The sequence below is a fragment of the Coptis chinensis genome, chromosome 6 (assembly GCF_015680905.1).
Source record: "Coptis chinensis isolate HL-2020 chromosome 6, ASM1568090v1, whole genome shotgun sequence".
Taxonomy (NCBI): Eukaryota; Viridiplantae; Streptophyta; class Magnoliopsida; order Ranunculales; family Ranunculaceae; genus Coptis; species Coptis chinensis.
In genome coordinates, this window is record NC_141461.1 from 29,134,607 (window position 1) to 29,156,827 (window position 22,221).

The following is a 22,221-nucleotide window of genomic DNA, read 5'->3' on the forward strand; positions in this document are numbered from 1 at the left end:
AATTCAAGAATGGCCAAGGAAGCAGTCTTTCGACTTTTACTCTCTGTTTTTTCACAAGATCTGATGCTTTTATCTGCATTATTGTTTATCAGTAACACTATTAATAAGAAAATAAAATTCTTAATTATCTATCTACATAAAGAATGTAGACCATAAAGATATGTCAAGCAGCGTACGTGCACTACCATGTTTTGGACACAAATTTACAGTGAGATCGATTGCCTCAAGAGCATAAGGTCTAAGTATGTATACCTACAAAATGATGAAGGAGATGTCAAAATGAGGTAAGATTCATGACAAAGATGAATACATGTAGATGAGAAAGCAACAATGATAGAAAGACATTCGTGACAAAGATGAATACATGTAGAAAACAGAACTCATATGTTATGCTAAATTATATACTTTGGGACCTTAGTTCAAACCTAAGTTACATTGACATGGATATGTCTGTCCGTATCCAACTCGTATACGAAGTGTCTGACACATCAAAATATCAAAAATTGAGGTATATCACATACAATATGTGTCCCTAACGTGTCCACACGGACATGTGGATATGTATCCGCCATGGATTTTTTTAAAATATGGCGTGTCCATGTACATAGGTTCAAACATAAGAATCCTTGTGCCGACATTCTTTCGCCAAATTATAACAGATACTTGGGCCAATATTTGACATTGATCACGAAAGTGAGACAGTTGAGAGGAAGTTGTTCCATATCCTAATCCATCCTCTAAGCACAATAACCGTTGTATGGTGGTGGAAATGTTTCCCCATTTTAAAGAGGGACAAGTTTCCATCCATAAAACTAGCAGAACCAAATATCAATTATGACAATGAAAGAGTTCTCCACATCTAGATTGGATGACCACAAAACAAACAAAAGCTCAGGATCACAAAAATTAACAACGATTACTGAAGCTCTGATGAAGAACATAATTTAGTTTGCTTAGCCTACTATTTGACATTTATCACAATAGTGACATACACAGTTAACTGGCTGTTTATCTCAATTTTAATCCCTCCCCTGAGTATAACCTACTGTTGTGTACTGGTCGAAAGGTTTCACAATTTATTTTTATGACATGATTCGCCGAGAAAACTAGCACTACTACTATTGATTACCCAATGTTAGATTGCCCATATCTAGATTGGATGACCATGAAATAAACTCAGTTTAGGATCATCAAATTAACAATCATGGATAAGATATTGCATACGTATCTGTCTAAATATCACCTGAAATGTGGTATTCTTGACCAATTGGAAAACCAAATGATCTCCATCGACCAATTTGTGAGCTTTACAGAAATTACTCCATCCACCACCCAATTGTCCGATATGACCGTTATATTTAGTTAAATATTCTTCCTAATTTTCATCAACCAAATTTAAAATAGCATCTTGCTTTGGAAAGTGTAACCTACGGAATTCGCCAGGAGGTGCCTGCAACAGAACAACTAGATATAAATCAAATTGTTCCTAATATCACATATAACTCTCTATCAGTAAAATCGAAATGGGGGGTAGAAGATTGTGTCTACCATCCAGCACTTTGTAACATATGATCGGGTCATAGCTTTCACAAAGCTAGGGAAAACAGGGTCAAGGGTTGCTAGAAGTTCTTCTGCTCGTTCTTTAGCGCATAACTGAGTTTTGTGAAGACCAACAGGTGCTTGATCTCGTTCAAAGCTTTAAGTGAATAGGAAAACTATTATGAGGCAAGCAACTAAACAAATAGGGAGTTAAGTATAGTTGCAGACCTTGGAGATGTCACTGCTCTACCAGAAACCACCTATTCAAGTATAACAATGTAATATCAGTAATTCAAACACAATGGCGTCTCGAGGCACCTATTCTTTAAAATTTGAATGTACTTGAACCCATAAGTCCACAACGTGAATTGAATGTACCCCATATAAAAATGTTGTAACGACCTTAACGATATAGTAATTGAGTAAAAGGGGTAAGTAAAGAGAACCTTAGACATGTTTCTAGGAATAGTACGAAAGCTTCTTCTTCTTGTAAACTGAGGATGCTGAGTCAGAGTCGTCAAGTCTATTATTATAGCCTTCTCATACAACCCCATGATTGAATATACTCTAAAAAACAACTGAAACCCCTTTCCATTCTAAAACCTCAATGTCTCAATCTGGTTTTGGGCTTTGGGCTATAACTATCCATGTTCCATCTCAGCACCTATAAAATACTACAAACACAAATTTAAAATTCCAATCCCAACATTCGCTGTTTATGCTTTATTAAAGTCACTTGAGATTATTGAATTTTGTTAAAAAAACTATGAGCCGAAAGAGCAGAACGACTTGTTAGAAAGGGATGATATGTGTACAGTGTGTACTCCCAAATTATGCCAAAAGGACTTGATTTTTCTTGTACAACACAAAACGACTCCTAAGACCAAACAATATTACATTCCAATACAAAGAAATTCACCAAGGAGAATCAACCACTTCCTGGAATTTCAGTTCATTTAATCTAGCCTTCTTTTTAAGAGGTTCTATCGTTGTATCCAACTGAGAAAGTTTAGCTTTCACAGCTCTCATGATCTCCTCCGCGTCAGCTCTCTTATATACTACTTCCTTATACCAGTTTGTGGCCTCTTCAGATTCTATGGCAACCCTCAAAAGTTGCTCTAGTCGAGCACGTAAAAAGCCTACATTCATGCCAAGCTGCTCAAGCACTCCCAGACTCTTATCCCATGCTGCAAAATCATCTCAAGAGTTACTAAGATTGCTGGACTTTATAGCATCAGCAATGTCTACTGTTTCGGAAATTGCTCCTACAGCAAACTTCATATCGATGCCTTCTGGAAGATTTCTGTGAAGAGAAGCACCCTGACTGCAACAGAGCTCATAGTACTTTTTCTGTGTATTCTTAGAGAACTCTGAGTTAACGATCAAACCATTCACAGAAATGGTGAAGCTTTCTAGATTTTTCACGTCTTTGAAGTCAAGAGTGGTATCCAAAAAGCTAATAGCTTCAGGAGTTACTGAACTAACCGTTACACTGTCACTTTCTGATTCTAAAGTTGGGCGTTGAAGAACAGCCAAGGAAGCCATCTTTCGATGATTTCTCTATGTATTTCCAGATGTCCTGATGCTTTTACCTGCGTATTGTTTTTATAAATGAAAAAGCGAAATGCTTGATTACCCAATTATGGTGATAACTGGAAAGATGTGCCAAGAGACGTACATATAGTAGCATGTTCTGGATGTGTACCCACAGTGGGAGTGAGTGCACCAAGACCGTAAGCTCTTATAATGTAAACCTACAAGAATAATAAAGAGATGAAAATAAGGTAACGTTCATGAGAAAGATGAATGCATGTAGGAAACAGAACTAACATGTTATGGTAATTTTTTATTTTGCGAAGTAGGATTGAAATTCATTAATGAGAAAAACAGAAAAGAAAAGAACTGTACAGGTTATGGTAATTGATACCTTCATGAAGATGATACTTTAGGACCTTAATTCAAACATAAGATTCCTTGTGCTGAATTTCTTTCATGAAATTATAGGTATACACTTGAAAAAATATAGGCATATACTTGAAGTTGATCAGAAAAGTGATGCCGTTAAGAGGTGGCTGTTCCTAATCCTAGTCCCTAAGAAAGCACAATCTACTGTTTTGTACAGGTGGAAATGTTTCACTATTTGAAATGATGACATGGTTTCAACTAAAAAACTAGCAATACCATTATTAATTTTGCGAATCAAAGAGTCACCACATTTAAATTGGAATAATCATCAATATATAAGAAACGAGATAGAAGTTATAAGAGCTTATTGGAAAAATGGATATAAGTTATAAGATATTAGTTATAAAAATGGAAAAACAAGATATAAGTTATAAGATATTGCAGAGCTGTTTAAAGTCTAAACATCACCTGAAATGTGTTTTTCTTGACTAACTGGAAAACCAACTGATCTCCCTCGACCAATTTGTGAGCTTTAGAAAAACCACTCCATCCACCACTCAATGCAAACATGCGACATACATATTTAGATAGACATTCTTCCTGATTCTCATCAACCAAACTTAACATAGCTTCTTGTGTTTGGAAGGTGTAAAATGCAGAATTTTTCTGGAAGTGCCTGCAACAGAACTAGAAATAACTCAAACTATTCCTAATATTCCAATACATCTTTTTGTATTCCCTAAAGTCGAACAAGTGGCTAGAAGACTGTGTCTACCATCCGGTCGTTAGTAGCAGAACATCGGGTCATAGCTTTCACAAAGCTAGGGAAAAGAGGGTCTAGGTTTGCTATAAGTTCTTCTGCTCGTTCTCTAGCGCATAACTTTGCTTTATCAAGAACAACCGGCGCTCTCTCTTGTTCAAAGCTGCAAGTATATAGGAAAACTTATATGACAAAAGCAACTAACAGATTGTCAACAGAGACTTTATAAAAACAGCAATGAAAAAAAAGGAAGTTTTGTACAGTTTCAGACCTGGAAGATGTCTCAAGTCGAACAGGAACTACCTGTTCAAGTATTACAAAATCTGTTCAGTCATAATTCAAACATCTCACAACTGAGGGATTATACAAGTAGTAATGGGGAAGGCAATGAGTCTCAGAAGCCAAAGCCTTGAGACACCTATTCTTCAATGCCAAGGGCCTAGACCTCACCACCATGTCTTATTACCCATAAAAAATAAAAAGGGAGTGATATAGGTTCAAATGAAAATATTGCGTGAGTTTTTATGTTAAAATTAAAAGTTAATAATCCAAAATATACTCGAAAGTCAGAAGTCAAATTCAAATATAACCACGCAGTCGTCTTACACTTCCATTTTCCAACTTTCGAAGTCGAACTCAACAGTTTCTTCCATAACTGTAATACCTTCAAGAAGTACTGAACCAACCTTTTCACTGTCGGTTATAGAATCTAGTGTTGGGGGTTGAAGAACAGCCAAGGAAACATTCTTCCGAGGTTTCTTCTCTATTTTTTCACTTGTTCTGATGTTTTTACCTGCATAATTGTGTTGCAATAACAAGATTAATATTAATAATTAAATCTTAATTTACCATTTAAATGAAGAATGAAGATCAGAGAGATATGCCAAGCAGTTACGTATACTAGTATGTTTTGGAGGCGAATTTACAGTGAGATCAATTGCACCAGGACCATAAGCTCTAATGATGTAAACCTACAAAAATGGTGCAGGTGGTGTTAAAGTCAGGTACTGTTCATGACAAAGATGAATACATGTTTCGTTATGCTAATTCAGATACTGAGGAAAATAATACTTTTGGACCTTAACTAGTTCAAACACAACAATCCTTGGAGCGAAGTTCATTTGCTTAGGCCATTATTTAACGTTAATAAACAAAAGTAGAAAGTTAACATCACAACAGGTGGCTGTTCCTAATCCTAGTTGCTCCCCTGAGCACTCGGTTGTCTACTGGTGGAAAATTTTCACCATTTAAACCGATGACATGGTTTTGCCTCTATGGAGGAGAAATGTAAACCACAAAGGTTCACATGAGACCCACATTACCGGGGGAAATGTTGGTACATTTCCCTGCCAGATGTGACATTGGTGCATATGTGAGCTACTGATCCTTTTTCCCACTGCTTGTCATATCTTACCCACATGGGTGCAACACCTATACAAGTGAAAACTATTTTTTTCTTTGTTGCAACTTTGAAGAGAGAAAAGCGCAAAGAACCCTATTTCATACTCTTTGTGAGTGAGAAAATTTTGAGAGACTAAGAGAGTGCATTCTAAACAATATAATCATGGATAAGATTGGATAACCTCGATAAAAACATTTTAGCATGATCAAGTTAACAATAAAAGTAATGATAACATAATGTAAACCTGTCTAAACATCACCTGAAATGTGGTATTATTGACTAACTGGAAAACAAGATGATCTCCTTCGACCAATTTGTGAGCTTTAGAGAAATGCCCCCATCCACTACTCAACTCAGAAGGATTTTTAACGTGACATAAATATTTTGTTATGTATTCTTTCTGATTCTCATCAACCAAAATAAACATAGCATCTTCTTTAGGAAGGTGTGACCTGCCGAGTTCTTCTGGAATTCCCTGCAACAGAGTAACTAGAAATTATTAACTCGAATTGTTCATTATATTCCAATGTCTCCATATATTCAATAAAATCGAAAAAGTGGAGTGAAGGTTGTCTCTACCATCTTGCCCATAACATTTGATCGGGCCATAGCTTTCACAAAACTAGGGAAATTAGGGTCTAGGTTTGCTAGTTGTTCTTCTGCTTGTTCTTTAGCACATAACTTAGCTTTATCAAGATAGAGCGGCACTTTATCGCATTCAGAACTTCAAGTGAAAAAGGAAAACAATTACAAAAACACTAACCACCAAAAAACGAAAGAACGAAAGAAGTTTGGGATAGCTGCAGACCTTGAAGATGTCACGGTTAGATCAGAAACCACCTGTTTAAGTATCACAAGGAGTGTTCTTCAGTAATGCAAACATATGACCACTGAGCGATAATCTAAGTACTAATGCATGAGGCAACACGTCTTAGAAGAAAAGCCTTGAGGCATCTACTCTAGAAAGGTCACAATGTGCTCTAAATGAGATCAAACAACAATGTCTTCGCTGGTGCACATAGGCAATAAATTTTGCACTTATAATCTTTGGAAAGACAAGTGGGCTGGAGAAAAATAACTAATGCGGCACCTATAGTCTGGTAGAGACTGTCAGCTCATTTGGGAGTCCTCCATCACAGATTTGAAGTGGACTTCTCCTCCAAACGTCCAACAGCGCTGCTATATGCTCACAATTATCAAATTGACACTTTGACACTGTAGTCGGGTCGGGTCACTTTTAAAAATAGTTGATACAGTAATGCAGAACAAATGGTCAAAAACTGTGAACCTCAAAACTATACATATGATTTAGCATTTCTAAGCAAAATATCCAAGCCCTTCATAATATTAAGCAGCACAATACTATGAAACTTTAAAACTTAACAAATACTGTATTTTACTTGTTGGGAAAATTTTCACAAAGAAAAGTAAGCATAATCTTTAAGAAGTTGGTAGCAGAGAGAGAGAGAGGGGGCCAGCCGGGGAACCTTATATGTCCGGATTTTGGGTTCAGTGGGCCAGCTTCTTCTTCTACTTGTTGTTAGCTGAAAATGCTGAGCAAGAGTCATGGAGTCTTCATAACTACTTGTGCTGCTCTCTTCCTCGGAGGACTTTGTAGCCTTCCTCATAAAACTCTCAACAGTCAACACTCAACAGTCAACACTTCGTACCCAAATGAGTAAATAACAACTTGCTTATGTTGTGGGTCAAAGGTGGACCCCAAGATTGTTGTGTTTCTAATTTGTACCCAAGTCCTAAACTCCCTATTAAAATACCACAAATTTTGAAGGCAAGTACGCTTGGACATATTTGACGTATTCCATGTGCTCATGATGACTTGGTTAGAATATGGGCATCTGGTCCATGTATCCGAAAACCGGTTAAATGTGAAATCGAAAGAAAAAAGACATGGCTAATGTTTAAGGACCCATGTTTAAGTATAAAGTCTATTATATGTGGGGAGGGATAGACCCATTCCCACTCCGCCCACTCCCAATCCTATCTACTCAACTCGCGAGATCATCTCAAGATCTAAAGATCCAGATTAAAACAAACACAAAAGAAAAAAAATATAACTAAATCCTTCGTTCTCGAATAGAACAAACAATCAATTTCCAACTTCCATTTGGCAACCGACATTCTCTTCTCTATTAGCAATTCACGTTTAAATCTCTCCAGACCAATTTCATCTATTCCCAATTATCTCCAAACCCATTATCATGTAATTTTGTGCTCATGTTTTTTTCACTCTTCTTTAATTGTTATTTTGGTGATACAAATTTCGTTTTAGGAAGTGAGTATATGACATTGCTAGTTTAACTTATAATTAATTGAGTTTTTCTTGAAAGTAGAAAATTTTAATCTTTAATTGGGGTTGCTCATGAAATTTTCAGTTTTTAGGTGTACGTTACAATCATTTTGTTGTACGCTTAAATCACCGACATTAATACTAGGTCTGTAGATGAAGCGATATTTACTTGTGCATTTCAATATGGAATGGATTATGTTTATGTGGATTAATTATGTCGTTCGACTGACATGCTAAGTATAGGCTAGGATTTCCTTTACTTTATCGTTACTCAGATGTGTTATAAGTATTAAAAATCTTGTATAAGTTACTATTTAATTTAATGGCTAGGTAGTGATCGAGTTTTACTTGTTTTAATGGCGGAAAGGAGCATTGGAATGTTTTATTTTTTTATTTTGTTGTTGTTGTTGTTGTTGTTGTGGTTATCCCAATTGTTGGTTCAGTTTATGTATTTGTCAGGGGTATGGATGAATATGAATTATTATGTTTTCTATTTCTTTTTCTATCGGTATACAGAGTTGTGACCTTTTTAAATGATTACAGAGGACCTTTTTAAATGATTATAGAGTTATGATACTTTTAAATGATTGTTACTCTGTTACCATACTGTTTCGAGTGCCATCGACAGGAGTCTGCAAATGTAGTTACTATTTTAGTCCTAAACTTGTTTGAACCTTAGATTGTTGCTTGCTCACTACACCAGAATTTAAGAATTAGGACACACTCTTGGGACTATATAACCCGTCTCAAATTAGGAACATTAGCTACCGTCTTAAATTGTATGAATCTTGTCGTAGTTGAATTTTAGGTTGACTTGGGTTGACTAAAGGACACAAGTTTTCGTCCTAAATTAGAGACAAGACATTTTGTGCTCTTCCAGTTTTGGTGACAGTCGTAGATGATTTTCAGAGAGAAGTTGATTGCCCTTGTTTTTTGGCCCACCCAATATTTCACTAATAATTTATTACCCCACCCAATATTTACTTTCTTTCTTTCACTAACCCTAACCCTAGTATAAGAAGAAAGTAAGGCTTTTGTGGGAGGGCTCTAAATCTTTGGTGGTAGTTGTTTGAAAGTAAGCTTCAAATCTCTTTCAAATTTGACAAGAGTCGGTACATCTCCCTCTCTCCCTCAAGTATTGGTAACCCACTCTCCTCTCTCCCTCTCGCTCTCTTTCATCAATTTTCCTATTTTTTAAGTGCCTCAATTGTTGAACCTCAATTTTCAATCTAGGGTTGTGCATTTTTTTTTAATTGGCTCAATTTCTTAAATTTTCAGGTTTATTGTGTTTTTAACATTGTCTAGGGTTTTTTCACTCCTTAAAATGTTTGTTGTAGTATTTTGATGTGATTGTACTGTTGGCATGATTTTATTATCCGACCTAATTAAAATTGTCATGGGTTTTGTAAGAATAATAATTGAATGTTAAAGATACTTTTCTTAAATATCAAAACCGATAATACAAGCTTGCGAGCTGATTGTTTTTTTTTTTTTTTGGTTTCTTAAGTATAAAGTTTGTAACTTTGTTGATCAGTTAGTAGAGCGTTTTTGAAAAAAGTGAAGGAGTAAAATAGATGATTGTTGGTCTTGCACTCTCACCTTTACACATTTTCCGAAAAATGGTATTGAAATGAATATTCTGATTAAGTTCTCTCTGCTTTGGCATTTTAAAAGTTACCGGTTCCAACTGAGTTTATTCAATACTTATGCGGGCAATTAGCTATTGTTCTTTTGTTAACCTTACATAGAATTATGTTGTTGATACTACTCAAGAACGATTGACATTGTTATTGCATTTTTCTCAGACTTTACTCCTCTGTTGATGACAATTCTGGGAAGGCACTTGAAAACTGCAGTTTGTCTTCTTGAGAATGGTGCTAATCCTTCTGGGAAAAATAAACATAACACTATCCCTTTGTTTCTTGCTTCTGCGTCAGGTTGGTCTCTTCCTTTAGATTTTATCCATATAAAAAGAAGTGGATATGTTAGTTTTCCTCATACTCTCACATTTTCCAAATTCTGAAGTTCAATTTTATTAGTTCTACTATACTAATTGCTATGCATTAAGGAGATTATATTTGTTTTTATATGTACTCATAACCATGCCATCTTTCAGAGTGCTTACTATATACCAAAGGGACTAGTTCGCTTCTATAATCATTGTCACATACAATAAGTTTCATATTGAGGTTTTTTCTTTCTCTTAGGCCTCTATTTATGCAGAGACTAGAGTTTTATCCATTTTTATGCTTTGATTCTCATGAGTTTGCCTGCTTTTCCACAAACATCTAAGCTTATGTGTCAAAGCTTATATTTAGGTTTTCATTTAGTTAGGTTATTGAAGTGTCAAAGCTACGTTTCATCTCTTTCTGTGAACTGTAAACATCTAAGCTCTCAAAATACTTTGAAATGGTATTGTTGTTAGTCTGACACTTACTGCTATTTTCGCTGTAGGTTTTTTCTTTCTCTATGTTTTGGTTCTCATTAGTTTGCCTTCCTGTAGGGGGCATTGAATTTGTACACTTGTTACTTTCCAGAGGTGTTGATGTGAATGCTCAAACTGACTATGGAGCACCATTACAAGTGGCTGCAACTCTTCATAAGGAAGATGTCGTTAAGATTTTACTAGATCACGGTGCAGATGTAAGCTGATTTCTATTATAGTTGGTTAAATGTTGTACCCTTGTACTAAACCACACAATTTTTTAGTTTTCTAATATATATGAGTGCAGAGTTTATTTGTTTGTATGTTTGTACGTTTTTCTTCTTCTTCTTCTTCTTAAGCATCTATGCATGCAGTTTAGCTATGTATGTGCTTTTCAAGAAATATGCTTGTTTCTTTAAACTGTTAACTAATGTATAATTTTGGGAGTACAAGTAATTCTAGTCATAAGCAAACACAGCAAACTTAGACGTGAAACATGAAATGTCAGGTTGACCCAAACATTCCTAGTAATAGAGGATAAGGTGCCCATTTACATGAGTACACACAACTTTTATTTGCTAAAGAATTAATGATTAATGACAGAAAGGAAGAAAACCTAAATCATAGACCATTCAATTTGTTGACAACTAGAAATCCAGTCTGACGTAACTTTTTCTTTTATTTACGAGGAGTCTATTATGATAGTTGTGCTTATATAGGAAAGCTAATTTGGTAATAACATTTTCAGAAGTTTCTCCTAGTTTTTCATGATTTAAGAAAACCCTTGTAGAATCATGGTGATTTTCAATCTTTATTTGCTTTTGGTTCGTCACTCCACCCTACTCACGTCAGTTATTCAAATAGATATCTTGTGTAACTTTTGACTTTTTGAGTTATTTGTTTTCCAGTAAAACGATGTCCTGTATGCTATATAAGATGGGGGAGTCAAGTATGGTTTTCTTTAACTTGTCTTTTTGCCGTAGGAGCCTTTTCATCTCCCCCCCCCCCCCCAGCGTTGCCACTTTAAAATGACTGCAGGATATGAATATTATAGTCTTTAAATATGGTTAACCAGAATTGGTGTTGTTCTTATTGCTTTGTAGCCCAACTGTTTTAGCAGTCACCTTGCTAGCCCATTGGCTTCTTCTGTTAGTATGATGTCCCTGCAATGCACAAAGATCTTGCTTCAGGTATGAAAAGGTCCTTTGCTGAATTATATACTAACTTATAGTTGTGTTGTCTAATATGCCATGTTCATTGTGAAGTAATCTGACAATTGAGGCATATTGTCATACTTTGCTGGTCATGTTTACAAGGAAGTTCTCTTGAATTCTCTATCTGTTATAATTAATATTTTCTTCGGCATGACACCTTGTATAGGGTGGTGTAAATCCAAATGAAATTTCATGTGGAACAACGCCTTTAACAGCTGCAACAAAAATAGGGGAAATTAAAATGATTGAATGCTTGTTGGAAGCTGGAGCTGATCCAGATATAACCGATAATGTGAGACCACCCACCTCTCTCTCTTTCTCTCTCTTATGTAATCTAGGTCTAGAAAGTTGTCGTAGTCACTTCCCTGCATTGATCTTGTTGAACATTATTCTTTACATCGGTGGCTAAGGATATTTTGCTACTTGGAATGTTGGAAGTTCTTGCCAATTTTTAATACAATGTTAAGTTTTCGGGTCCGACTGCTAGAGATGTACTTTTTGTATTCACAGATTGGTGAGAAGGCAATAGAAGTTGCTGCATCAAACCCAAATGGCAATTGTCAAGCTGTTAGCACTCTTTTTTTTTGTGACCTCTCCTATTCCGGTGATATCCGACCGGAGCATCATCTGGAATAATGACGCATGTGCGATCTCAAGAATTTTGAGAATAGATACTGTTACAAATCCTTATAATTGAGGTTATGAGAAATGTCAAGTGGTACCCCTTTCTAAAACTTGCGTTATATATGGCCATGTGAACTTCTCTAAAGTACTTGGTAAGTTGTCATAGCATTGGTTCATCTCATCAACCTTGCATAGTTGCATCAATGTCATTAAGTTTGTTTCGGACTTGTCGGGGTGATTGAAACCCCCCAAATTATTGTATATGAAGGTTCAACAACAGCCTTCAACTTCAGTGAAACAACACTGGACTAAACACTCAGGATGGAATTGCAGGCCTCCAGTGTGGACAACTTTGATCCTATTGTATTATCTAAGAGGAGCCTCTGTTGGGCATCTTTAAAAGAGGGTGAGTTTTCATATAAATATTTTCAATGCATACTTTATGTAATGCCTTGTTCATGTATACATTTTATTGCGGAAATAAGCTTGACATGGGTTTTAGTTTTACTATGTATAAGTTTAACTGGAAATACAAAACATACAATATAATTCTTGTTGAGTAGGTGCCTTTCCACATAGGATTTGAACTAGATAAATGTGTATATAAGGTAGATAATGCTAGGAGGTGCTTGACTGTTTGTGTAAAACCCACTTTTTGGGATTTGTATGGGTTTTAGTATTAGGTCCTTTTTGCTTAAAAGTTGGGCTGGTGATTAACTCTTTGAACTGGGTTGGATTGACAAAATGAACTGATCCAAGAGTTAGAAACCCCTGGAATCGTCTCTCCCTTTCCCATCATCTTCTAAAACCATCAGTGCTGAACTAGGTCGGTTATGAGAGAGAGACTATGGCTCTTTACTGTTTAGATCAACTCACTTTATCAATTCATCATTCAAGAAGTAAATCAAAGGCAGAAACCAGTTTTTAATCAGTTTTAGAACCTGCTATGGAAACAGTTAGGTTGTAGTTTTCTCCCTAGTGATCGGTTTGGCATGCCATTTGTTTCTCTGTAAACCAGATTCAATAGGCTGTTACATGGCATAAGGCTTAATAGATGGTTTCAAGTGAAAAGCTCCAGAAATTCAGTTTGTTGGAGGGTTTGAAACATGGACGATAACTGACGAGTTTTAGAGGAATTCGATCAGGAAATTGGAGACACTAAAATATATTTTTTTTTTTTTTTTTTTTTTTTTTAAGGCAAGTCTTCTCTACTTGTTTGCCTTATTTTCTTAGTTGAGTGTAGTGCTTGTGATTATATAAATATTTGGGTGTTTTCCATGTTTCATATTGACTTATTGTATTCCCATGATTAATGATATATTAATTAAGTGATGCATGTGCACGTGTGCAGATATAGCGAATTTTAGGCTCAAAATCTTGTGAGATTCTCATTTTTCTTTGATTATTTGAATTAGTTTTGTAATTTTAGTGTCTATATTCAAGCTTTTTTTTTGGTAGAATTGTAGAAGTCTATATTCAAACTTCTTAAGGATATATACTTATTTGTTTTATAGCTTTAAATGGGTCACTTTAATTTGATGCACCTGTTCCAACGCTCACATTCTCCACACAATATGATCTTATTGGTAATTTGCTAGACAATTGTTTATGGGTAAAATTTGCAATTGCTTAGGGGTTTCTCAGTCTTGCATTGATAGCCTACCCACACACTACGCTTAGGCTCTTGTTCACTATCAGCAAAAAAGGTGAGTACTACAAGCATTACTATGGAATAGAAACTTTGTTCGTGATTACAATGGTTTTCGTTATTAGCTAGAATACACTCTTATTCTATAAAAGAATGCACTCGAATATTTGATATTGTAATGAACACTTAGTTCCCCCTTTTTTTGTTAGACATTCCAGTACATGAAACTTGCCTTCGTACATATTTAGTCATCTTTGCTTGATGATGCACTGAACTAGCACCTCCTTGACTATGTCCAGATCCTTCCAATTATGCTAGGGATGTTTTGTTTGTTCAACTCTACTGGGATTGTTTGTGTTTAATAATTAATTGTTTCATTTAGACCTTTTATTTATGTGGTAACCTAATCGCTAAGTGGATATGAGTTTAGATTATGCATATCTATTAAGAAGCTTATTTGCATGTGGTTGTGATATGAGAATTTGGGTACAAACTTCATAGTTGTTGCATGTGGTACTTAACTTAGAAAAGACACCTATAAGAGTATGGTTATCTTATGTAAAGGTATATCAATAACTAAGATATACCTACAAGTTCCGCTCATGTTGGGCTAGCTTTACTTGGAGAAATTGGATCTTGGCAGACCGAAGGCAAGGTTGTCTACTATAACTTAACTACTTTATCTACGTACTCCTTATGTGCATGAGTATTATATTATTTATTGATCAGGCCATAAGTAGTCTTGTACAATAACTTCCAGTTTCATTTGGACGAACCGAAGTCAACTCTTGTGAACTCACTTCTTTGTGTGGAGTGGTGTCGGACTCATAATGCTCATGTTATGTTGTTTGCCTCTACTTGGGCTAACTGCTTAATTGTTCCATCTCTAGAAAACTCTCAAAGTTGTTTTCCGTTATGAAAAGCTATGTACTTCACATGAAAGAAGCTTGACTAATTGATTTTATAGACTGAGAAACCTTAAATCAGGTAGCAGGGTGTCTTGAAAAATAGATTCTACAAAAAAAAATTATTAAAAAAAAAATCACATGAAAGAACAAAATACGTAAAGGTGATGAAGATAGGAATTTCAAATTTCAAATTGTTTTTTTCATTATGTTCTTATTCTTCCTTGTATACTTTCAAAGCTTAGTTGTTGGCAATCAAAAGCTTGAAAACATTGTAAATTGGAAGTTATCAATGTATATATCAATTTTTGAAATGTGTTGTTTTAGTATGTTGCTTGACTAATTGATTTTATAGGCCGAGAAACTTTAAATCAGGTAGCAGGGGTGTCTTGAAAATTAGATTCTAAAAAAAAAAAAATATTAAAAAAATTACTTTAAACTAATATGACGGGGAATATTATCATTAATTGAAATCCCAAAATGAAATACGATGGAAATGCATGTCCTAAACTTTGGACACAAATTTACGACGGTTGGTTGAGTTCCAGTTTTGAAAATTCGCAATTCCATTGTAAAGCAAATATACGATGGTTTTGAGTGTCTTATATTTAACGACGGCAAAAATTGTCTCATGCCCGTCGCAATTCTAATTCATCTTACCACGCTCTTTTCCGTCATTAATATTAATGACAACGCTATTTGCAACGGAGTTTGGGACACCATTTCCCATCACAAATTTCGATTTAGGACAGATTTAACCGTCATTTTTGGGCATTTCTGGTGTAGTGGCTAATGATCTTTTGAGTAGCTACGAAGCAAAACATAGACAAATGAAGATGCTATACAAGTGTCGTTAATAAACTATCTTATTTGTTTCAATCAAGGGTAAAAGTATTCCTTTTCTCAAAACATCTCATCACACTCCAAGGTAAATACACCCCATATGGATGGAGCCTAAGCACAGTAGAACGAAGGCTTAGAATAGATAAAAAGATATCCTAAACACTGACAATAAAATATAGGGTATACTAATATCCCCATTTTGGCTCTAGACTAAAGAAACTAATTAAGTTGTCAACATTCATAATTGATTCTCTCTAACAGTGAGTCAGGTTCCCCATCTAGTAAGCAACCAATGGCAAGGTTGTTTGTCCTAACGAAATGTGTCTGACAGCAAGATTGAGTTTGTGACCAAACTATGGATACAAATGACTATGTAGTTATTGATTGATTGATTGTAGTTTTGTAAAATTTTAAACAGTCAAGTACGATATTCATTGCTTTCGTATGCATTGTAGTTTTGGTTTTTAAATTACATTGTACGACTCTCTCTAATTGATTATGTTTTGTTTTGTTGATGAAGCTTGTTTTTCATATTATTAGATTGAAACTTTTGGTTACTAATACTTGTTTATTACTATTTTTAGTAGCAATAATGTCTTCTCGAACAAAGAATGTGAAGAATAAACTTTGAAGTAGGGTTTATATGTTTATTGGTGGAAAAATAAGCGGAAAACTTGACCCGGTGCAAGTTTATTGGTGGGCGTTACCGTTGTAATCGTGTCTGAAGTTGGAACTTTGAAGTTGGATTAGGGTTTTGTATGTAGATTATGGTTTGAAGTTGGATTAGGGTTGGGTTAAGGATTAGGGTTTGAAGTTGGAATTTGAGGTTTGAAGTTATTTTATATGAATTTCGAATTTCAAGTTATGTATATGAATTTGAATATGAAAATATGCGTTTGAATTTCACGTTGATTTTGAATATGAATTTGAACGTGAATTTGAATATGGTTTGATGTATATGAATATGAATTTGAATGTGAATGTGAATTTTATAGCCATTAGCAGTGTCTACAGTTTGGGAAATTGCTCCTGCAGCAAGCTTCGTATTGATGCATTCTAAAAGATTTTTGTGAAGGAAAGCATCCTGACTGATAGAGCTCATAGTACTTACTCAGTGTATGTTCAGAGAACTCAGAATTAATTAATGATCTGCCCCTTCACTGCAATGACGAAGCTCTCTAGATTTTTCACATTTTTTAATTCCAAAACTTTAGTAACTTCGGGAACCACTGAACCAACTATTTCACTGTCACTCTTAGACTCTACTATTATAGGTTGAAGAACATCCAAGGAAGCAGGCCTTTGATGTTTACTCTCTGCTTTTTCACAAGTCCTGACGCTTTTACCTGCATTGTTGTTTAATAACACTATTAATGAAAAGAAAAATGCAATAAATTATCTATTTACGATGAGGAATGAAAACCAATGAAACATATTAAGCAACATACATTTACTAGCATGTTTTGAATGTGAACCCACAGTGGGAGATATTGCACCAAGACCATAAGCTCTTTACTCTTATGATGTAAACCTACAAAAATTATAAAGGAACGTCATAAAAAAAGGTATCACTAATGACAAAGATGAATAAATATAGTTATGCAAATAAAAGAACAAAAATTTAGTGATTATTCATATACTCATGAAGATGATACTTTAGGACCTTAGTTCAAACATAGCAATCTTTGCGTCGAATTTCTTCACCCTATTATAGCAAATATGATAGAGCTCTGACAACGATATGTACTGTTAGGCCAACACTTGAAGTTAATCAGAAAAGGGAGATCGTTGAGAAGTGTCTGTCCCGTATCCTAATCCTTCCACCAAGCACAATAATCCACTGTTGTGTACAGGTGGGAACGTTTAACCATTTAAAAGTTGACATGCTTTCGGGCCCACACTAGCAATATCATTATTCATTAATCCAATGGAAGAGTCTCCATATTTGGATTGAATGGCCACGACATAAGCACAGTTGAGGAACATCCAAATAACAATCATGGATATAATATATTGAAAACTTGTCTAATTATCACCTGAAATGTGGTATTTTTTACTAACTGAAAAACCAGATGATCTCCCTGTACCAATTTGTAAGCTTTGGAGAAGCCACTCCATCCAGAAATTAATGCAGACTTTCCAGTACAAAATAAATATTTAACTGGATATTCTTCTGGATCCTCATCAACCAAAGTTAGCATAACATCTTTGTTTGGAAGGTGTAACCTGCAAAATTCTTTTGGAAGTGCCTGCAACAAAACAACAAGAAATAACTTAAATTTTCCCTTATCTTCAAATGCTATATTTTTAACTGAATCGTATGAGTGTTGTAGTGGCACAATGTTGGAAGTTGGACTAAGTCAGCGGTACAGAGGATATGATGCAACATAACGAAGGAAAAGGAGGAGTATAGAATCGTGACCGTGGACGTGGCATACGTACGGTAAGAAAGAGAGCCATGGGATGACGAGACAGATGGATGGTCCAGATAGGGGAGATATAAAAAGAAGAGGATGGGGAGAGAAAGGGAGGCCGTTGGAGAGAGAAAAAAGGGAGGAACTGTGAGTAAGGAGAGAAAAAGAAGAGATTGTTTAGGTGTGATATTTTAGGTTCATACATTTGGCGCCGTCTGTGGGGAGAGATAAAAGCAAGTTAGAAATGGCACCAAAGAGAACAATGGGTAGACCAAAGAAGGTGGTGGTTCGGGAGCCGATGCCGGAGGCGGTGATTGATGAAGAGGGAGAACGAGAAGAGGAGCAAGCAACGGAAGAAACATGACTGATGCGAGAAGAGATTGAGAGGTTGAGAGAGGAGAACGACGAGCTGAGAAGAGAGAAAGAAAAGGCGGAGGAAGAGGCCAGGGAAAAAAGTAAGTGAGGGATCTGAAGATGAGGAGCCCGAGCCGAATCTTGTTGAAAACCCTGTAGTTGGCTTAACAATGGAACAAGTTTAAGAAATGATAGACAATGATAGGGAGGCAAACCGGCAGCAAGCGAGGGGTCACGGAGGAGCGGCCAGTCAGGTGGTGGCTGGGTTGAATCGCAACCCACTAGCAGATGACATATGGGTTTGGAGGTCCCAAAGTGGTTCACCCAGCCGAGGTTCGAGAGATATGATGGCAGGAGGCTCGGTATGATGGGCTTGAAAGGAGGGGCGTCGGATTGGTACTACAGATTACTAGCGAGGAGCATCAAAAATTTCCAAGAGTTAGAGCAGGCGTTCATAGATCATTTCATACATCAGAAGAGGCGAGTGGTGGATATGCGGCTTTGTTCAACGTGGGACAAAGATCCGCAAAATCAGTTAGGCATTTTATGTGCGGTTTAAAGGCGAGACACTGAAAGTGGAAAATTTGGATGAGAGGACAGCGGTGATAGCATTTGAGAGAGGCTTGCGTCCGGGAACAGGAGTGCACTAGTCCGTGGCAAATAATGAGATCGCGACCTTACACGAGCTGTATTCGCGAGTGGAAAAGTATATAAGATATGAAGATACCATGCAAAAAGATTCCAGGAGATCAGGGAAGGTAGTGTTGTCTTTGGAGAAGGAACGGGAACACCGGAGAGCGGAGACATCAGAAAAAGAAAGCCAGGGATATTGTGGATACCGAGCATAGGCAGAAGGAAGTCGGAAGGTGCCCGAAGGGAGCACAGGAAGAGGAAGCCATAGCGCGAGATGGAACAGACACCGCTGAATAAACCATTGAGTGAGATCTTGCCCCTAATCAAGAATCTTCTGGGGTATGAGGGACCGCGAAGCACACCAATAGAGATACCAAAAAAACCTTTCTACGCATATCATCAGGTACGGAATCATGAGATGAATGATTGTTACATACTAAAATAGTTGATTCAAAGGATGGTGGAGAAAGGGAGGATGAGAGAGTTTGTGAGAGGCGCCCAGAATGAGGAGCACATGCCGCCTCAGGAAAAAATACTAGGAACCATCAATGTGATTTATAGCGGTGAGGTTTTGAGTCACAATGCTTATAGAGACAAGATAAGGCAGACCGCGAGTATCCAACAGATCAATGAGAGAATGGATAGACTGCGACAAAGAGAGACGTCGGCAGCAGAAAAGGACAGAATTGTATTTAGTAGCGCAGACCTCCGGGTAGTGGACTCACCACATGAAGATGCGCTGGTCATTACAATCGCGATGGGGATTTATATGGTGAAAAGGGTGTTGATTGATTGTGGAAGTGTAATGGATTTGTTATTCAGAGGTGCTTTGGAGGAAATGGGAGTCGATCCTAAGTAGCTGCGGCCTTCGCGAACCAATTTATATGGATTCAATGGGAGTATGACAGAACCCACAGGGGAACTCTTATTGCCCGTGACGACAGGACCAATGATAGTTTTTGCCCGATTCATGGTGGTAGACTCTGCTTCGCAATATAATGCAATTTTAGGAAGGCGGTGGATTCACAAGATGAAGGCGGTCCATCAACGTACTATCAAGTGATAAGGTTTCCCACACCTACCGGCATGTACAAGGTCTACGCGGTGATCGTAACCGCCAAGTGTTATTAAAAGAATCGAGGAACATTGAAGCGATTGATCCACGCACTTAAGAAGAGACTTTTAATGTTAGGAAGAAGAGGTGATGACATAGCAATTATAGTGCTGTTCTTGGTTTTGATTTGAGGGTTTTGGATGCTGGGGGAGTCATTGGTGGGACCAAAGACGCTCGACGAGATTGAGGTGGTGAATATTGGAAAGGGGGATGAAGAGAAGTTCACGTCGATAGGATCCAGTTTGCCAGAGGAATGGAAGAGTAAGTTGATACAGTTCTTGTCCGAAAATAAATATATTTTCGCCTTGTGGAGCGATAGAGGATGTAGGGATTTGGGTTAGACCACTTGGGCTTGGGGCCTAACCCCGGTTGTCACCACTTACACATGAAGGCAAACGCTAAACCCGTGAGACAAAGGATGCACGACATTAGACCTAAATATTCCGAGGGAATCCATGAAGAGGTCGCGAGGTTGAAAGGGGCAGGGATAATCTGAGAAGTTGAGTTCATAGACTGGTTGTCTAACATAGTCGCGGTACTGAAAAAGAATGACAAGGTTTGTATGTGTGTTGATTTTATTGATGTAAATCTCGAGTGCCCAAATGACAGTTATCCCATACCGTGAGTGTAGATGAGTTGGTGGATAGGACGGCGGATTCAAGATATTTTCCTTCATGGATGCATCAATGGGGTACAACCAGGTAGCGATGTACGAACCAGACTAGGAAAAGACAGCGTTTGTGGTGGAAGGCGGTACATACTGCTATACGAGGATGTCGTTTGGTTTGAAGAATACGAGGGCTACGTTCCAACGGTTGGGTGAGAAAATGTTCGAAACCAAGATTCGGAAGGAGATTGAGATCTATATAGATGACATGGTGGAAAAGAGTATGTCGGAAGAGGAACATATAGAGGGTTTGAGAGAGACCTTCGGGATACTACAGAGATACAATTTGAAGTTAAACCCTGAAAAGTGCACATTCGGGGTGACTACGGGAAATTTTTGGGGTTATATCGTTACTCATAGGGGAATCGAGGTTAACCCCGAACAAATAAGGTCTTTGGTGGAGATGCCAACTCCACAGAATGTTAAGGAAGTACAGTGGCTAGCAGGAAGGGTCACAACTTTAAATAGATTCATTTCCAAGTCATCCGATAAATGCAGACCGCTATATAGGTTGTTAAGAAGTACACCGGATTTTGTGTGGACCGCGGAGTGTGATGAGGCATTTCAGGAATTGAAAAAATATTTGAGCAAAGCGCCTTTGTTGTCACGGCCAGAGATGGGGGAAAAGTTGTATTTGTATTTGGGGCCACAGAGTATGTACTTAGCTCAGTTCTAGTCCGAGTTGTAGACAAGGTGGAGAAACAAGTGTATTTTCAGAGCAAGACATTACTGGTCGTAGAAATGCGGTATAGTAGAATTGAGAGGTATGCCTTGGGGTTAGTGTTCTCAACTTTGAAGCTGAAACCCTACTTTGAGGCGCATGTGGTAGTGGTGGTGACGAATTTGCCTATGAGGCAAGCATTGAAGGCAGAAAAATCTGGTAGAATGTTGAAATGGGCAATGACGCTAAGTTCCTATGAGATACAATATCAGATAAGAACCATAGAAAAAGTGCAGGCGATGGCTGAGTTTCTGGCAGAGTTTCCCGTAGAGGACCCCACTTGGGGAGAAGAGATGGTCATGGAACCAGAGAGGGAGGGGGAACCAGACCTCCTAGACCCGTGGGATAAAAGGAATGGATGGAGGGTATTTGCAGATGGATCGGCTACATATGCAAGCAGCGACATAGGAGTCGTACTGGTTACACCCGATAATGACAGAATAGAGCAAACCATGAAACTAGGCTTCGTGGCATCCAGTAATGAAGCAGAATATGAAGCGGTGATAGCAGGATTGAGAATGGCCAAGGATTTGGGAGTGAAGGAGCTAACAGTATATTCCGATTCAAATTTGGTGGTGTGTCAAGCGAATGGAGGGTTTGCTGCCTGATGCCCTAGAATGGCAAGATATTTGGAGGTGCTGCACAAACTATCTGAAAAATTCACAAAGCTCAGGTTCATCCACTTGGGTCATGGAGAGAATAGACTTGCTGACGCCCTAGCGTACGTAGCCGTTGCAATTCCCGG

The 22,221-nt window shown here is 37.2% G+C and overlaps 3 protein-coding genes across 13 annotated transcripts; 2 read left to right on the top strand and 1 right to left on the bottom strand.

The window, feature by feature from the left end:
- Positions 1-2,328: 2,328 nt before the first annotated feature.
- LOC147492471 (B3 domain-containing protein Os01g0234100-like) lies at positions 2,329-7,245 on the bottom strand. The gene is made up of 10 exons (XM_086567513.1): positions 7,094-7,245; positions 6,415-6,446; positions 6,186-6,330; positions 5,866-6,081; positions 5,100-5,175; positions 4,891-4,997; positions 4,476-4,507; positions 4,203-4,367; positions 3,176-3,191; positions 2,329-3,099 (listed from the first exon to the last, which is right to left on the bottom strand). Exons 1-10 carry the CDS (start codon positions 7,232-7,234, stop codon positions 2,740-2,742), a joined length of 1,290 nt encoding a protein of 429 aa, XP_086423639.1. The 5' UTR covers positions 7,235-7,245; the 3' UTR covers positions 2,329-2,739.
- Positions 7,246-7,559: 314 nt separating this feature from the next.
- On the top strand, positions 7,560-16,518 carry LOC147492472 (uncharacterized). 11 transcript variants are annotated; one of them, XM_086566812.1, is made up of 8 exons: positions 7,562-7,899; positions 9,720-9,851; positions 10,418-10,557; positions 11,443-11,529; positions 11,720-11,845; positions 12,511-12,583; positions 13,811-13,883; positions 16,158-16,518. In XM_086566812.1, the coding sequence occupies exons 1-7, from the start codon at positions 7,842-7,844 to the stop codon at positions 13,855-13,857; spliced, it is 663 nt and encodes a 220-aa protein (XP_086422938.1). In that variant the 5' UTR covers positions 7,562-7,841; the 3' UTR covers positions 13,858-13,883; positions 16,158-16,518. The 11 variants fall into 11 exon arrangements, 7 of the variants coding, with proteins under 7 accessions (XP_086422934.1, XP_086422938.1, XP_086422939.1 ...); XM_086566813.1 differs by lacking the exon at positions 13,811-13,883 and having other exon boundaries at positions 7,563-7,899; positions 16,161-16,518; XM_086566814.1 differs by lacking the exons at positions 13,811-13,883; positions 16,158-16,518 and adding an exon at positions 13,529-13,804 and having other exon boundaries at positions 7,563-7,899.
- Positions 16,519-21,496: 4,978 nt separating this feature from the next.
- LOC147492473 (uncharacterized) lies at positions 21,497-22,084 on the top strand. The gene has a single exon (XM_086567514.1). It carries the CDS (start codon positions 21,497-21,499, stop codon positions 22,082-22,084), a length of 588 nt encoding a protein of 195 aa, XP_086423640.1.
- Positions 22,085-22,221: the final 137 nt, after the last annotated feature.

Excerpts from the sequence above, each read along its gene's own strand:
- LOC147492471 (XM_086567513.1), bottom strand. The coding sequence starts at position 7,234 with ATGAGGAAGGCTACAAAGTCCTCCGAGGAAGAGAGCAGCACAAGTAGT. Across the intron at positions 6,331-6,414 it reads CTAACCGTGACATCTTCAAG|TTCTGAATGCGATAAAGTGC; the intron begins GTCTGCAGCTAT and ends TTTCACTTGAAG. Across the intron at positions 4,998-5,099 it reads TCCAAAACATACTAGTATAC|GTAAAAACATCAGAACAAGT; the intron begins GTAACTGCTTGG and ends ACAATTATGCAG.
- LOC147492472 (XM_086566808.1), top strand. The coding sequence starts at position 7,842 with ATGTTTTTTTCACTCTTCTTTAATTGTTATTTTGGTGATACAAATTTC. Across the intron at positions 11,530-11,719 it reads GCACAAAGATCTTGCTTCAG|GGTGGTGTAAATCCAAATGA; the intron begins GTATGAAAAGGT and ends CACCTTGTATAG. Across the intron at positions 11,846-12,510 it reads ATCCAGATATAACCGATAAT|GCCTCCAGTGTGGACAACTT; the intron begins GTGAGACCACCC and ends ATGGAATTGCAG.
- LOC147492473 (XM_086567514.1), top strand. The coding sequence starts at position 21,497 with ATGCGGTATAGTAGAATTGAGAGGTATGCCTTGGGGTTAGTGTTCTCA.